The sequence below is a fragment of the Lynx rufus genome, unplaced genomic scaffold (genome assembly GCF_022079265.1).
Source record: "Lynx rufus isolate CCGP_SWC_20201006 ecotype Redwood Valley unplaced genomic scaffold, mLynRuf1.p SCAF_40, whole genome shotgun sequence".
Taxonomy (NCBI): Eukaryota; Metazoa; Chordata; class Mammalia; order Carnivora; family Felidae; genus Lynx; species Lynx rufus.
In genome coordinates this window covers 214092-230568 of record NW_025814857.1, presented here as the reverse complement: position 1 = coordinate 230568, position 16477 = coordinate 214092, and the positions used below count along the sequence as shown (strand labels likewise).

General features: G+C 42.7%; 1 protein-coding gene across 1 annotated transcript in view; it reads left to right on the top strand.

Moving 5' to 3' along the window:
- NSDHL (NAD(P) dependent steroid dehydrogenase-like) overlaps positions 1-16477 on the top strand; it is a 29602-nt gene that overhangs the window by 1734 nt on the left and 11391 nt on the right. Inside the window, exons 2-3 of the mRNA XM_047097755.1 lie at positions 6419-6530; positions 9993-10151. Of these exons, the coding sequence (XP_046953711.1) occupies positions 6459-6530; positions 9993-10151 (231 nt within the window). The 5' untranslated portion in view covers positions 6419-6458. The remainder of the gene's footprint in view (positions 1-6418; positions 6531-9992; positions 10152-16477) is intronic.

Genomic DNA, 16477 nt, shown 5'->3' with positions numbered 1-16477 from the left:
TAGGTCTTTAATCCAAATTTTGAGTTTATTTTTTTTGTATAGTGTAAGAAAATGGTCAAGTTTCATTCTTTTGCATGTGGTTGTCCAGCTTTCCCAACATCATTTGTTGAAGAGACCATCTTTTTCCCATTGCATGTTATTTCCTGCTTTGTCAAAGATTAATTGACCATATAGTTGTGGGCTTATTTCTAGCTTTTCTATTCTGTTCTATTGATCTATGTGACTATTTTTATACCAGTACTGTACTGTTTTAATTGCTACACTTTGTAATATAACTTGAAATCTGGAATTGTGATACCTCCTGTTTTGTTTTTATTTTTCAGGATTGTTTTGGCGAATCAAGGTCTTTTGTGATTCCATAAATATTTTAGAATTGTTCCAGTTCTGTGAAAAATGCTGCTGGTACTTTTCATAGGGGTTGCAGTAAATCTGTAGATTGCTTTGCGTAGTACGGACATTTTTAAAATATTTGTTCTTCCAACTCATAAGCATGGGATGCCTTTCCATTTCTTTGCCTTATCTTGGATTTCTTTCATCATTGTTTTATAGTTTTCAGAGTACAGGTCGTTGACCTCTTTGGTTAAGTATATTCCTAAATATTCTGTCGTTTTTGGTGCGGTTGTAAATGGAATTGTTTTCTTAATTTCACTTTCTGCTGCTTTATTATTAGTGTATAGGAATGTAACAGATTTCTGTACATTGATACTCTATTTTGCGACATTACTTAGTTCATTTATCAGTTCCAGTAGTTTCTTGGTGGAGTCTTTAGGGTTTTCTATATATAGTATTATGTCATCTACAAATAGAGTTTTACTTCTTCCTTACCAGTGTGGATGCCTTTTATTTCTTTATGTTGTCTGATTGCTGTGGCTAGGACTTCCAGTACTATGTTGAATAAAGTGGCAAGAGTAGACAACATTGTCCTGTTCTTGATCTTAGCGGAAAAGCTTTCAGTTTTTCGCCGTTGCGTATGATGTTGGCTGTGGGTTTTCCATACAAGGCCTTTACTGTGTTGAGGTATGTTCCCTCTAGACCTACTTTGTTGACGGTTTTTATCATGAATGGATGTTGTATTTTGCCAAATGCTTTTCTGCATCTAGTGAAATGATTATATGGTTCTTATCCTTTCTCTTATTGATGTGATATATTACGTTGATTGATTTGTGAATATGGAACCAGCCTTGCATCCCAGGAATAAATCCCACTTGACTGTGGTGAATGATTTTTTTGAATGTATGGTTAGATTTGGTTTGCTAATATGTTGAGGATTTTTGCATCTGTATTCTTGAGAGATATTGGCCTGTGGTTCTCTTTTTTTTGTGGTGTCTTTATCTGGTTTGGTATCAGGGTGACACTGACTCATAGAATGAATTTAGGAGTTTTCTTTCTTCTTGTATTTTTTGGAATAGTTTGAGAAGAATAAGTATTAACTCTTCTTAAAATGTTTGGTAGAATTTGTGAAGCCGTCTAGTGCTGGAGTTTTATTTTTTGGGAGTTTTTTGATTACTGCTTCAATTTCTTTGCTGGTAATTCGTCTGTTCAATTTTCTATTTCTTCCTGCTTTAGTTTTGGTAGGTTTTATGTTTCTAGGAATGTATCCATTTCTTCTAAGTTGTCCAATTTGTTGGCATATAAGTTTTCATAATATTCTGTTACAATTTTTTTGTATTTCTCTGGTGTTGGTTATTTCTCCTCTTTCATTAGTTATTTTGTTTAGTTGAGTCCTCTCTCTCTCTCTTTTTTGATGATTCTTGCTAGACGTTTACCAATTTTGTTGATCTTTTCAAAGAACCAGCTCCTGGTTTCATGCGTGCTTGGAGAATTACAAGGGTGTGTGTGCAAGGGTATGGGCTGAAGCATTGGAGCTGGAGGTCTAGGATCTGCCCTCCACAGCTAGCCCAGTGTAAGAGGGCTCTCAGTCCTTACATGCTTCCCCTCTGGGCATTGGGGCATTATTTAGGGAGGCAGGGCACAGAGCATAAGCTTCTTAGGCTGAGAAAGGCATGAGATATATTAGCATCCATTAAATTAACGTCTTTGCTGACCTTCTTCCCTTTTTTCCCTTCCTTTTTCAGCATGAACCAGGTCCAAAACCATTCAGTCATATTTGACTCTTTTCCTGTCCCCTCTGCATTAACCAGCCTCCAGGTTCTATCCGTTCTCCCACTTAAAGGCCATTCCTTTTCTCTTTTCCACCTCTGCTGCTCCTCTTCCAATTCAGGCCTTTGTCAGCAGTCTCCCAGCTCCTACCAGCCAGAATTCTCACCGTGGTCTGCAGGGCCTGGCATATCATGCCCTTTCCTTTCTCCAGGCTCATTCCAGCTGGGACACTAGGTTCCTTGTTGGGCCTCAAACACACAGGCACAATCCTCAGAACTTTGGCTCCAGCTGGCCCTTCTGCCCGCTTGCTCCACTTCTTTCCCTCCTCCAGGTCTTTGCTCCACTATCACCTTCTTTCTTAGTGAGCCACCCTAAGCACCCTATTTGTTTAGCACTGCAGCCCCCAGCATGCTTGAGCCCCATATCTTGTTCTACTGTTTTCCCCTGGTACTTGCTTATTTTGTTCTTTATTGTCCACCCACTAGAAGGTAAGCTCTATGAGGGTAGGCATCTTTGTTTTGTTCACTGCTGGTACTCCGGTACCTGGAACAGTGAAGGGCACATATTAGGTACTCAGTAAAGCTTGTTTGAATGACTGGTGAAGAATGTCCCTGTGCCTGCTTCTCACCTGCCTAGTCTACCTGCTCTGCCAGGTTTGTCTTCCTGGTGAACACTCTGGTCAGGTCATCCCCCCTGCTCTTAAACCTTCAGAGGCTTCCCATGACTACAGAGTAAAGTCCCAACCTGGCATCTGAGCCCCCTGCCCAGTTTTGCCTCTGCTGGTCCTTATATGTCTTGTCTTCCATACCCTACTTCCTGGTCTGCAGGGTGACAGACAGCCTGGCAGAGTAGAAAGAACAGCCACAAAGTTCTGCCTTGGCTGTGTAAAATCTGTGTGGTGCAAGTCACTCGACCTCTGTGCCTGAGTTTTTCTTTTGTTGAATGAGACCTAACTGGGTGCTTTAGGGATCTTAATGGTGTAATATACTTAGATGTAAAAAGACCTGGCATTTGGCAGTTTTTCGAGCAATATTATTTCTTTTCTCTGATTTGCTCTTGTTATCTCCCCTACCCCGCATGCCCAAAACTTTAGACTTGGGTAAAATCCCTTCTCCGCACCGCAGCCAGAGTGATCCTTCTGATCTTAACACTCACCCTGCTTACAACTTCCCAGGACTTCTCCCTCTCCTCTTAGTGTAACCTTAACTTGACACACAGTCCCTTCATATTCTCAACTTTGCTCCCAATCTTGCTTCATACTCACTATGACACAACTTGTCACAGTTGCCAGAACATGCTGGCTCTGTGCTATCACCTGTCCTTCCCACCCCTGGCCATGGAAAGGCTTTTAGGACACCCACCCCTGTTTGACTCACTCCTCCATGGCCTTGAGAACTTGGCTCAGGGATCGCCTTCTTGGGCCAGCCTCCCCGTTCTGGGTTTACCTTCATGAGAACTCAGAAGCATTCCACAATTGTCCACTAAGTCTGTCTCTCACACTAGATCGTGGGCTCCCTGGAGGTTGGTGCTGTGTCTTAACGCAGGTTCTGCCTGGCAGTGGCCAGCATTGGGTGAGTGAGCCAAAACCTGGGTGCTTGCTCTTTTACAAGTTGCAGCTCCACTTTTATCCCCGAGCCTTGTTTGAGCCCCATAGCAGCTCTGAGGTCAGCAGGGAGGATCACTGCTCTGCAGAAGAGACCTCTGGGAGCAGCTGCAGGAGAACAATACAACCCCTGCTCTGTTCCAGGCTCTTTGCTGGCCCTCAGGGGGCTCACAACCAAGTAGGAAAAAAAAGGTATAATTGAGCGTGCTGAGTATTAGAACGGGAGCAGACAAGGAAGGAGCTGACTGTCCTCAGGGAGGGAGAGGAGGTTCACAGTAGTGACAGTTGAGCTAGGCCTTGAAGGATAAGGAGGAACTCACCAAGGAGAGGGAAGGTATTCTAGGTGGAGGGGATAGCATAAGCTCAAGCTCGCAGGCATGCTGATGGGTTTCTCGGGGGCCACTACAAATCCAAAGCCAGGGTCTTTCTGTGTCCTAAAAATAGACAATCAGAGAGACGAATGACTAACAGAAACAACCAGACGCCTCAGGTCTATGAAAGGACAAGATTTAGCTGATTGAGTCCTTTGGGGAAGTGTGTTTTGCCTTGACTCCTGTTTGCAGTTTTCTTTCATACACAGACATTGTCTGTCCACAGACTAGACCGGTGAGCTTGTGGTAGCTACATCTTACCTTCCTGCACTGACTCCATGGAAGACAGCAGGCCGGGCCCCGACTACCCCCACACACCCTAACACACCCCTCTGAATTGCTCTGCATTACCCCTTTACAAAGAAGCTGATCTCCCATGTTTTCAAAGGAGGGAATACTTTTTCTTTCTATCTGGTTTGAAGTGGACAGACTGTCCCTTCCTTTTGCCTCTAGGACTTAGTTTTTGGGGACTTTCCCCAGTAAGAAGGAGATTAGGCTCACTTGCTTGTCTTCTTATATAATCCTGTCAGCAGCCTTTCTCCCCTTGCCCAGAAGTTGAGCAAGGCACTTAGATTTCACCAGTAGAAGGTGGATCTCTTCCTAGTTTGTTTTTTTTAGTTCAAAGCTTTGTCTCAGTATGAATATACTGGTTTTTAATGGATTCAAAGAACTAACATTTTACAGGAGAAAGACTTGAGGCTTCTGATGTGTGAACCTTAACAATCCCAGCCCCCTGAATGTTGCTCTTTAGGGTCTTATTTTCCCATTAAGAGCTATTCTGAGCCCACTTTTAAGAGTACGGTCAGTGGCATTCATTTCACATTGTTGTGCAACCATCCCCACCATCCATCGCCAGAAGTCTGCCTCTTGTAGAACTGAAACTCTACCTAGTAATCGCTAAGTCCCCAATTCCCCCTCCTCCCAGCCCCTGGCACCCACCATTGTTTCTACATATATGAGTTTGACTACTATACATATCTCATATAAAAAAGGATCATATGGTATTTGTGCCTGCCTGATTTCATTTAGCATAATATATTATGTGAAAAGTGAAGTTTTAAAATGTATTTTCCTGATAACTTCCATTATGATTTCAGAAACATGTTTCCGTAAAATGGCCCCATCAGACACAGAGGTTCATAATACCCATTTCAAGGCCATTTTATCCAGCCACAAAATCATTTCCTACAAGAACGTGTGTGTGTGTGTGTGTGTGTGTGTGTGTGTGTGTGTGTGTGTGTGAGAGAGAGAGAGAGAGAGAGAGAGAGAGAGAGAGAGACTAGAGGTGTGGAATTGGATCGGAGCAGTCATGGTGTTTGAGACCCTGGTGTTGGCTGCCTGGCAGCCACCTTCTCACTGATTAGTGTTCTGTGAATCTAGCTTTTTGCACGCAATTGGACTGTTTTCTTTGTCACAGATTTCACCGTCTCCAGATGTTAGGAGATCCATGGCTTAAGTAAATTGACCACTACCAAGAAAACAGACGTAAGACCAAATACATCTAACCCAAAATTGAATGCTTCTCTTTGTTTGCGAGTCAGTATTATGGGTGAATGAAGAGAGGAGCATATCCTAAGGGCTGTCACAAAAGCTGGTCTTATAAACTACTCGTCTGAGTGGTGTTATGGTTCTTTCATCAGCTGGTATGCTTCATTGTGTCTTGGTTGTGAAGTGCTCAGTCCCCACCATACTCTGAGCACTTCCTGAAGGCTTCTGACAGCTCCAGACACTGAGTTCTTCCACACATAGTCAGGATGGCTTTAATTTCACCAAGAAGAGCTCTGTCTTCTGTTATACTGTTCCACTCCCAGCACCCCCTGCCCTAGCATCATGGGGATGAGCAGCACATAGTCCCTTTTATTCACGGGGAAACTCAGCTGCAGCAGAAAGACAGGACTGGAGTGGATTTACCTAGTTTGTGGTAGGGCTGGCACCAGAACCCAGCACTCCCTGGGTCTGTGCATTTTCCCACTGCACTCCCACAATGTAATGATCAACACAAGGAAAATCAAGAATAATTGAAATGTGTGAGTGCCATGGAAAAAGCTACAATGCCAAAGATGCTCCTTTTGTTGTAAATGACGAGAGAGGCCATTTAACTGGCTTCCCATTTTGCCTCTAATCCAAGAATGCAGTGAGTTATGGGCCCAGTTACACCTTTTCCGCAGAGAGAAGCCTGTCACAGGAATATTAAGCAGAGGGCTTCATTTAATAGCTACCACTGTGGTTCAGCTCTTTGTGGAAACTTGACAGGGGAATGGCATCCACACAAAAACACTAATGCCTAAAAAATGTTTCAGTTGATATTATATAAATGTCTGTCTCTAAATATGTCTTTATGAAGAGAAAACTTCATCGCAAACATAACGTTATTCGGAGCTGAAATGGAACAAGCATTTGTTGAGCCAATGAGAGACCAGGTCACACGGACACATTTGACAGAAGACATTCCAAATGTGAGTACTGACACACAAAAAAAAGGTTAACCAAAACCAGATAAGGGGAAAGTCTAGCACATATATACCAGGAAGCCACTGATATTACCTATGGATTAAAAATTGTATTTGGTACATTTATCAAATCAATTAATGTTGAGTTTATACACATACACACACATATATACATATATATTCAAGGTTTCAGTTACTTATTGCTGTGTAACAGTGTTAGAACATAGTGGTTTAAAACAATACCATACCCATTTCTTTGTTCTTGATTCTGTGATTCAGGCTGGCCCCACTTGGGAGTCCTTGGCTGGTTTCCTCTGGGTTTACCCACCCACCTGCAGTCAAGGGGACCCCCCCCGAGGTGTGAGTTCCAAGCGGCCTCACTCACATCCCTGGCAGTAACTGCTGGCATTGGCTGGGTGCCTCAGTTTGCCTTCATGTGGCCTTCAACAGGCTAGACTAGGCTTTTGGTTGGAATGGCAGAAGGCTTCTCTAGCAACCACACTGGCAGTAGCAAGGACTCCTAAGATCTAGCATTGCAAGTATCAGAAAGGACTTTAAGGAATTGTCAGGGCTCCTGGAGGTTCTTCATGTAGGTCTGCGTAGGTTTGGTTTGATTCATTTTTGATGAATGCTAACGTTTCAGAAATGAAATCACGTCAAGATAAAATGTGTTTAGATCAAATGTTAATAAATTAAAGATGCCCAGGAGTTTCCCCACTAGATCACACTTGTCTTGGTGGGTAGCTCAGAATAAAGCCTCCTCTGTGCCTCTATAATAGAAGGTTAATGTGAGATTCTAATGTTCAGATGAACCATCAGAGTCCCTTGCCATCTAGTTCCTTGTTTGTATAAATTAGGATTTTATTGATACTCAGCAACCAAAAAAATTAGATTTCAATGGTTGTGTCATGGTGTTCTTTCTCACTGGTTGCCTTTATAAGAAGTATAAGTTAAAAATTTAAAAAGAACACTTTCATATTACCTTATATATATGTTCTGTGTAAGACTTCTCTGAAAAGAGGCCCACTGCTAGAGACAAAGGAAAACAGAACAGGTTAAAAGAAACCCAGGGGCCTAGATCATTCTCTTACCTCAAGGTCATATTGCAATTAAAATCATTTAGATGGCTTTCTTTTCTATTCTTAAAACTCTCTCCAAGATGTTGATTTTATAACTTCTCTCAGTAACCCATTCTTGAGTCTCATTACCTGTTTACAGTCCAGAGTTTTATTCTTGTTAGTACATGTTCCTTCTTGTCCACTGTGCCCACTTGCTCTGCATCATCTTTCATGGCCATAAAACGTAAGTGGTTATTTCATATGATCTCTAACCATGTGGTGTTATAGGTGTGATTAAAGACGTTGGCCCATCACACACCTGACTTTTCTGGGGTAAATGTCAGTTCAGTTCTCATCACTACACAACTCTCTGTGGAATAGCCATTGGCCCACTCGTTCCAAGCAATATTGGTGCCACATTTCAAAATAATAATAATGATTAAAAAAACAAAAACAAAAACAGGGCGCCTGGGTGGCTCAGTCTTGATTCTGGCTCAGGTCATGATCTCGTGGTTCATGAGTTCAAGCCCCACATTAGGCCCTGCACTGACAGTGCAGAGCTTGCTTTGGATTGTGTCTCTCCTTCTCTCTGCTCCTTCCCCACTCATGCTCGTGCTCTCTCTCTCTCAATATAAATAAACTTTAAAAAATAAATAAATAAAATCATGAAAGGAAATTGCACTGGACATAATAGAAAGGTTATTTGATTTTTTAAAATAGACCATCAAACTATGAAACAATTGTAACTAGAGATGCTAGATAACAAGAGAATTTGAAATCCTTTGGGATACTATCAAAACATGTCTAGTTTGAACCTCTTTGAACTAAGGCAAGCTTTTAACAAACCAAGAAAAATCAGTTTGGGGAGCAGGGAGGCTCAGAGTTATTCTAAACAACCTACATTTACCTATATAGCTGACTTGAGGGAAGGAGAAGGTATAGCCAAAATGAGGATCAAATGGAATTTGTGTATTTAATTTGCCTATGTCCTGGGAATATCTTAGAAATTCCAGTCAAGGTACAAATTATTTAGCATGGTGTGATTATATGTATATGAGAGTAATCAAACAAAACCTAGACAAAAATGGGTTGAAGAGATCATTTTGTTGGGGGTGGGGTGCGGTGTGGAGTAGTGAAGCTGATTACATCAGTAGGATACACGTGCCTGAACAAATGATGCTTAAGCTCCAGAGCCATCTCTGGGTGGCCCAGTGGACTCCAGTAAAAATGCCAGTCCGTGGGATACTAGGTTGGGAGGGGCGAGTCTGTAGTAGGGGCCCTGACACCTCTGAAGTCTCCTGCATAACTCAATTGTATAGATATTTAAGGGATAAATAGAGGGGTTGTTTGTTTGCTTTCTAATCAGGATCAGAATTTCTTTAATATCTTTAGTTTCCACACTCCCAACTTTGATTTACTGTACATGAGCTTAGGGAAAATGGGTGTTTGTCATTTTCAGAAAGCCCAGATACAGTTTTAGAAAGACCCCAGGGAGGATGGATATCACTGGTCCTCCTTTGGAGACTGTTGGGGCCAGCTTAATCAGTGTGCAACAGACAGTTTTATTCTCCCTGGCATCAGAATATTGAAGTGCCTGCATCTGGTGCTCTGTCCTTCCATTATCCCCAGTTGCCAGATTTGGAATTTAGCCCAGAAAGTGCACATGTTGCAGAAGGTGAAATGTAAGCACCATAGCTCTTCCCTGATTTGTCGGTTTGCTCAGAGCTCAGAGAAGGGAAAGCAAAGCCTAGGGCCTGGCTGATTAACAGTTTACTGATCCTCCCTGCAACCCCTCCAGGAGATCCCATCAGACAGCAACAGTCTTGGATATACTAAGGTGGGAAGGGATTAGGTGACAAGTCCAAAGTCACACAGCACAGCCCTATAATGGTCAGTTTGAGGAAAAGAGGCTGACTTTCTCCTGCGAGCATATAGACTTTGCTTTCTTCTTACTGATATTTTAAGTCGACATTGTCAGTTGAGTGGGTGGCATGTTGTGTTGTGTTTTATTTTGTTTCTGTCTGTTCTAGAAGTGCCCAGGGCTCTGTTATTAGGAGCAAGAAGGTATGACTTTGGGGTTTTTTGTATTGTCCAGTTTTGATCATACATAGTTTCATTTTTTCCAGAGGTGTTTCCTGCTCCTTTCGCTAAACACACAGCATGCATGTATCAGATCATCCAATCCAGCCAAAGTCTATCTCAGTATCATCTGCTATCTCTCTTTCCTCCTTACTTGTCTCTGGAGAGGAGGGTGCCACTGGCGATAGAACACCAGAATTACATAAAGCTTCCAACTTGACTCAAAAAGAATTTCAAACAAACAGATGGACTTGCTCATGAACATGTGAGTCAAAGTTCTTTATAGCTTCAAATTCTCATATACCCCCTGTCCATCCCTCTCTTTCTGCAGGCCAGTAAGTGCACAGTGATTGGAGGCTCTGGATTCCTGGGGCAGCACATGGTGGAGCAGTTGCTGGCAAGAGGCTACGCTGTCAATGTATTTGATATACGGCAAGGGTTTGACAATCCCCAGGTGCACTTCTTTCTGGGTGACCTCTGCAACCAACAGGTAATGAATGATGGACCACCCAGCCTTGCCAGTTTTCCACAGGCCCCAAGAGGGAAACTACCAGGCTTACCCTGCTCAGAGGTCAGCCAAATTGTTTCAAAAAAATTTTTTTTGAAAAAATTTAAAGTTATACGAAAGAATTTAACACATACCCTCATTTCGTCAGTACAACTGCACTCTACCATGGTAGTGCAAAAGCAGCCATGGTCAGTACATAAAGGAATGGGTGCAGCTGTGTGCCAATAAAACTTTATTTACAACGTTGTCCACAGGCTGTACTGTGCCGACTACTGTTCCAGAGTATTCAGTTGATCTTGGAACAATATGGGTCAGAGACACCGACCCTCCGTGTACAACTTTTGACTCCCCAAAAGCTTAACTGCTAGTAGCCTACTGTTGACTTTACCGGTAATATAAACAGTCACTTAACACACATTTTGTATGTTGTATGTATTATATACAATATTCTTACAATAAAGTAAGCTACAAAAAAGGAAATGTTGTTAAGTAAACCATAAGGAGTAGGGCACATGGGTGGCTCAGTCACTTGAGCATCTGACTTTGGCTTAGCTCATGATTTCACAGTTCGCAAGTTTGAACCCCACTTTGGGCTTGCTGCTGTCAGTGCAGAGCCCACTTTGGATCCTCTGTCCCCTCTCTCTGCCCCTGTCCCTCTTGTGCTCTCTCAAAAATAAATAAGCATTAAAAAAAGAAAACCGCAGGAAGAGAAAATACATTCATGGTCCTGTACTGTATTTACCTCAAAACCACATATAAGTGGGCCCATGCAGTTCAAATCCGTGTTGTTCAAAGGTCACCTATGTACCCCAAAGTGCAGTCGCTGGTTTTCAGGGTTTTTTTATTGATATGTTTCACATTCCATAAACTTCATATTTTTAAAGTGTACAATTCAGTGGTTGTTTGTGTAGTTAAAAACTTGTGTGACCATCACCTTGGTCTCATTCCAGAACATTTTCATCATCCCAGCAGAAAATCCCAGGCCCATTAGCAGTTGTTCCCCTTTTGCTCTCCTGCCCTCCCAGCCCTTGGCAACCCACTCGTCTCCTGTCTCTGTAGATGTGCCTGCTCTGGGCATTTCATATAAGTGGAATCATGCAATAATATATGTCCTTTTATGACTGGCTTCTTTCACTGAGCATGTTTGCAGGCTTTACTTGCGTCATAAGGGTATTAATATTTTGAGTTTTATTAGATGTTGCCAAATTGCTGAACAAAGCTGCTATATCAGTTTTCTGTTCACACCAGCAGTGTGGTTGGTAGGATCCGCATCGTTCTACGTCTTTGCCAACACTCAGTGTACTTAGACTTTTTGGTATCGCCATTCCAAAGAATGTGGAATGGTAGTTTGGTGAGGCTTAGAGTCATGTGCCCTCCCTATTCAGGAGGCCAGACTCTGTGCTCTTTGTTGATCCTCTGTGAAGTGCCTGTCAACAACCTTTGTCCATTTGTCTTTGGCTTACCTTATTTCTCTTATGGATTTAGAATGCTCTATCACAGACAGCTTCCTTCAGCCTGTCCGTGGGCTCTTATTCTTGACTTTGGCGTCATTTGCCATAGTTGTTTTACTTTGAATTTTAAGGACACAGCTTCCCTCGCAGACTGTCTTCTCTCCCATCCTGCCCACACCTCTGAGCCTGGAGATGGGGTAGAAGTCTTCCTTGTTTGTCATTGCCACTTCCTCACTGCCCTAAGATCCCTCTGGCTGTGCAGATGGTGCCAGCAGACTGTACATACCCCAGTGCCTTCCTTGGGACAGTCATCCACAGCCATGTGTTCCCTTTCCCAGGGGACTCCATCTCATTTCTTAGTGATTTTAGCTCCTGGCCGAGGTCAGCCTCATCATAACTGTCGATAAGTTCAGTAATCACACAAATGACCCTGCCAATACCCTCACCTCACCTCTCCTTGGCCTTCTGTCACTCAGCCTCTTGGCTTCCAGGCCTGTTGTCATCCCCCGCCCCAGAGCCTGTTATCGTTACTAAATGTGTCCTCAACATGATCTCACTTACAGGCCCCCCACTCTGCACCACCTCCTATCTTTCTAGTTCATAACCTAATACCTTCACCTACCAATTCTTAAACCACACCCAGATTTCTGGCTCTTTTCCACTCTCCATCACCCAGTTTGTGTCCTCACTGCCTTTGAGTCCATGGCTGACTTACTCTCTTGCATAACACTTATCCCCCTTGCCTCTTTCTTCTTGTCTGTATCAGTCAGGGTTCTCCAGACAAACAACCACTAACGTGTGTGTGTATGTAGATAAAGAGGAAGAGGGAGAGAGAGATGGAGAAAGGGATAGAATAAGATTTAATTAAATAAATTGGCTCATGGGATTGTGGGGCTGGCAAGATTGAAATTTGCAGGGCAGGCCAGCCGGCTGGAAACTCATGCAGGAGCTGATGCTGCAGTCCTGAGGCAGAATTTCTTACAGAAACCTCAGGGTTTGCTCTTAAGGCCTTTCAAGTAATTGGATGAAGCCCACACAGAGTATGGAGGATAATCTCCTGTACTTAAAGTCAGCTGATCATAGATGTTAACCACAGTCATAAAATACCTTTATGGCAACACCTAGACAGGTATTTGATGGAATGATGGGACTGGAGCCTCACCAAGTGGACACATAAACTTCTACATCAGGTTGTACTTCCTAGGTATAACCCCAGTCCTGGTTAAATCTGATTCTCCCTCCTCCCTCGGGGCCTCTGGGCACTGAACAGGGCCGAAGAAGAAAATACAAGGTTTTTTGCCTTGTTCTTCATGGCCATGGCCTTCAAACTGGTCCCATGGTACCTCATGGCACCACATAACACTGACGTGCCTGTGACCGCATCCACGCTCTGCAGGTGCCTCATCTGTGCCAGCTGGAGCCCCTCTCTTCCTACCCAGTGATTCAGCTAGGGATTCTGGCCTTTCTCTCCTGCATCAGCAATTGATCCCTGTCTGCCCAATCATAGCCATCAGCACACAGACATATTGCAGGCTCACCCATCGTAAGAAAGCAAAACGCCCTGATGGGAGATCCCACTCCAGCCATTGCCCCACTTGTCTCTCTCGTGTCATAGGGGGAGCTCAAAGAACCATTTGCACTTGTCGCCTCTGATTGCTTCATTCCATTGTCTCTTACAAGTACTCCAGCTAGGCCCCTGTCACAGCCATCGGGGGCCTAGAGGAAACCAGATCCAGTGGCCAAGCCTAGGACACCCCACTTGCCCATTTCTCCTCTTGCCATTCTGTCTCATCTCTATAATTTCTTTTTTCTGGTTCTTGTTCTCCTTATCTCTATAGTTTCTAAATGTGGCAGGCTCCAGAGCTTATTGCTTAGATCTCTTTTCTTCTCTGAGCACACTCAGTGTCCACGTGAATCCCCCCTCCCCTGGTTCACCGATGAAATACAGTCTAGGAGCTGATGAGCTCCCAGCTTGATATCTCCAGCCTGTAGCTCTCCTGGACTGTATCTGTCCAGCAGGCAGATATCTCTATTTAGATACATAATAGACATTTTAGACTTGCCATATCCAAAATTCAGCTCCTGGTTCCCTGCTACAGGCCCCCTTTCCCACTACAGCAAGCCTACTAAAGTCCTTTCCCTCTCAATAAATGACCCACTCTGTCTTTCCAGTTGCTTTGGCCAAACACCGTACATTTACCTTTGATTCCTTTCTCTTGTACCCTTCATCCCATTCATCATCAGATCTTTTTGACTGCACTCTCCGAATAGATCCCCAATTCACCAACTTCTTATTCCTTCATTTGTTACCATACTTCTCGAAGCCACCACCCTTTTAATGCATAAATCAAATCTTGATACCCGTCTGTTCAGAAGTCTCCAGTGATCCAGTTCTGTTTAGAGCAAACACGTAAGCCCTTATAGTCACCTATGAGGTCCTGCATGATTTGCCCTCACTACCTCTCTGGCCTAACCCTCTCTTGTATTGCTCTGCTCATTGCTCTGCTCCAGGCACACTGGTGTCTTTACCACTCCTCAGACTCACCGAGTTTCTGCCTCAGGACCTTTGTACTCACTGCTCTTTCTATCAGGAATGCTCTTTGTGAACCACCAACCTTGCTCCCTAAATTTAAGTCTCCGACCAACTTATGCTAAGCCACAAGCCACTCTAGATCTCCTTTAGTCTGTATTATATTTCTGTATAACACTTGATACTAGCTGATATACTCTGTATCTACTTGTTTATCTGCCCACCATCCCTGGAGAAAGGAAGTTCCATGAAGGCAGGGATATTGTCTCTCTTGATCAATGCTGTGTACTCTCAAAGGAGATGAGACTCCTTAGCAAACTTCAGCTTCCTTCCAAACTGCCCTCTCAAGTATCTACTACTCCTGTGATATGGTTGCTAGTCTTTTATTTACGAAGTTTTTTTTTAAGCACAAACTTAAAGCAAGACCCGCCAGCATGGTGTATTCTCCAGCTACACTCAGCTACTCAGGCACCAGCAGGGAGAAGGAGAGAGTTGCATTTAACCAGGGCTGCAGTTTGCCAGACCAACTTGATAAAGACAGATATAGGCAAGGTCAAGATTGCAATGATGGATCAAGAAGTCCAAGCTAAAGAGGATGTGAAAAGGGTGAAGGGGTTTAAAATGGGTTTGAAAGTCACTACTTAGGTTTTGTGCCATATTCTTGAATTCATTCATCAGTACTTCTTCTCTCCCATTTCTTTCTTCTAGGTTCCTTCCTCTTCCTGAAGTGTTTCCTTTAGCATCCTTCAGTGAATATTTGGGCAGAAAACTTTCTATGGCCCTTGTATGCTTGAAAATGTTGTTATGTCACCCTTTCTCATAAGTGCTTATTTGCTGGGGGTGGAATTGTAGGTTCATAACTATTCCTTCCAACACTCAATCTGATTATTCCTTTGGGGGTCTGCTGGGTTTTAATCTCATGCCTTTTAGGATTTTCTTTTTTATCCTGTATACTCTATGGAAAGTATGTCTAGGTCTGACTTTTCGTTTTGTATTTAAATCCTACTCAACACCTAGTGGGCCGTTGGACTCTGAGGATGGAATTCTGTCCTCATTTCTGGAAAATTCTTCAAATACTGACTCTACTTCCATTCTCTTTTCTTTCTGGAAGCCTTACCAGACATATATGGAGGGAAGGTGGAGTCCTTAATTATATTCTACATGTCTGTTAGTTTCTCCTTCATGTGTTCTTTCAAGTTCTGTCTTTGTAGTGTTTCATAGATTTCCTCTGTATCATATCCACTCACAGACAGTCTTGTTTCACCTATATCCCCACCCCACCCTCATTGTTTTGAAGCCAATCCTAAACACCATTATCATTTTTATTCCTATAAATATTTCAGTATTTGTCACTAAAAGATAAGGAGCCTTTTTAAAAACACAGTTCCATAACTACATCTAAAACATGGTGACGATTCCTTAAGTTCCAGCCTGTGTTCAAATACCCCTAAATGTCTCATAAGTGCTTTTAAATAGAGTTCTTTCCGAGTAATGAACCAAGAAGATTTCTTTCCAAATAACGAACCAAGAAGACTTCTTTCCAAATAATGAACCAAGAAGGTTAAGATACTGAAGTTGATTGAACTAGTTAAGTCTCTTATAAAAGTTCCCCTTCACTTTTCATTTGTTGAATAACTGATATTTATTTAGAACTGTATTTATTGTCCTGTAGCATTTCCCATGGACTGGATTTTGCAGATTGCATTCCCATGGTTTTGTTTGACATGTCCCTCTGTTCTCTAGGGTTTCTAAACTGGTAGATCTGGGACTGCACTGTCCAGTAAAGCAGATGTAGTACAGAAAAAGGGAATATACATAATTCATTAATAATTTTTATCTGGATTACATATTGAAATGATAGTATTTTGGATATATTAAATAAAGTACATTATAATTATTTTCATCCATTTATTTTTACTTTTTTGATGTGAGTACTACAAAGTTTAAAGTCAGATCTCTGCCTTATATTTCTAGTGGACTAAAAGCTGGATCTGATTCTGGTTCAGTTTTTTCCTCTGGGGCACCAATAGCAATATGCACATCTAGTGCTCAGATTTTGATTTCTGTATGCTATTGCCCATAAAAGGACCAGGGTTCCTTGGGAATATAGCTTATTCAGGACTCTGAGCAGGGGTAGTACAGTGAGCCTGAGACATTTTCTTAGGACAAAATTAAGAAAGTGCTCAAAACCTAATAAGAATATGTCAAAAGGACAAAGGATCCTGGGGTGCCTATGTGGTTCAGTCGGTGAAGTGTCTAACTCTTGACTTCGGCTCAGGTCATGATCTCACAGTTTGTGAGTTTGAGCCCTACGCCAGGCTCTGCTC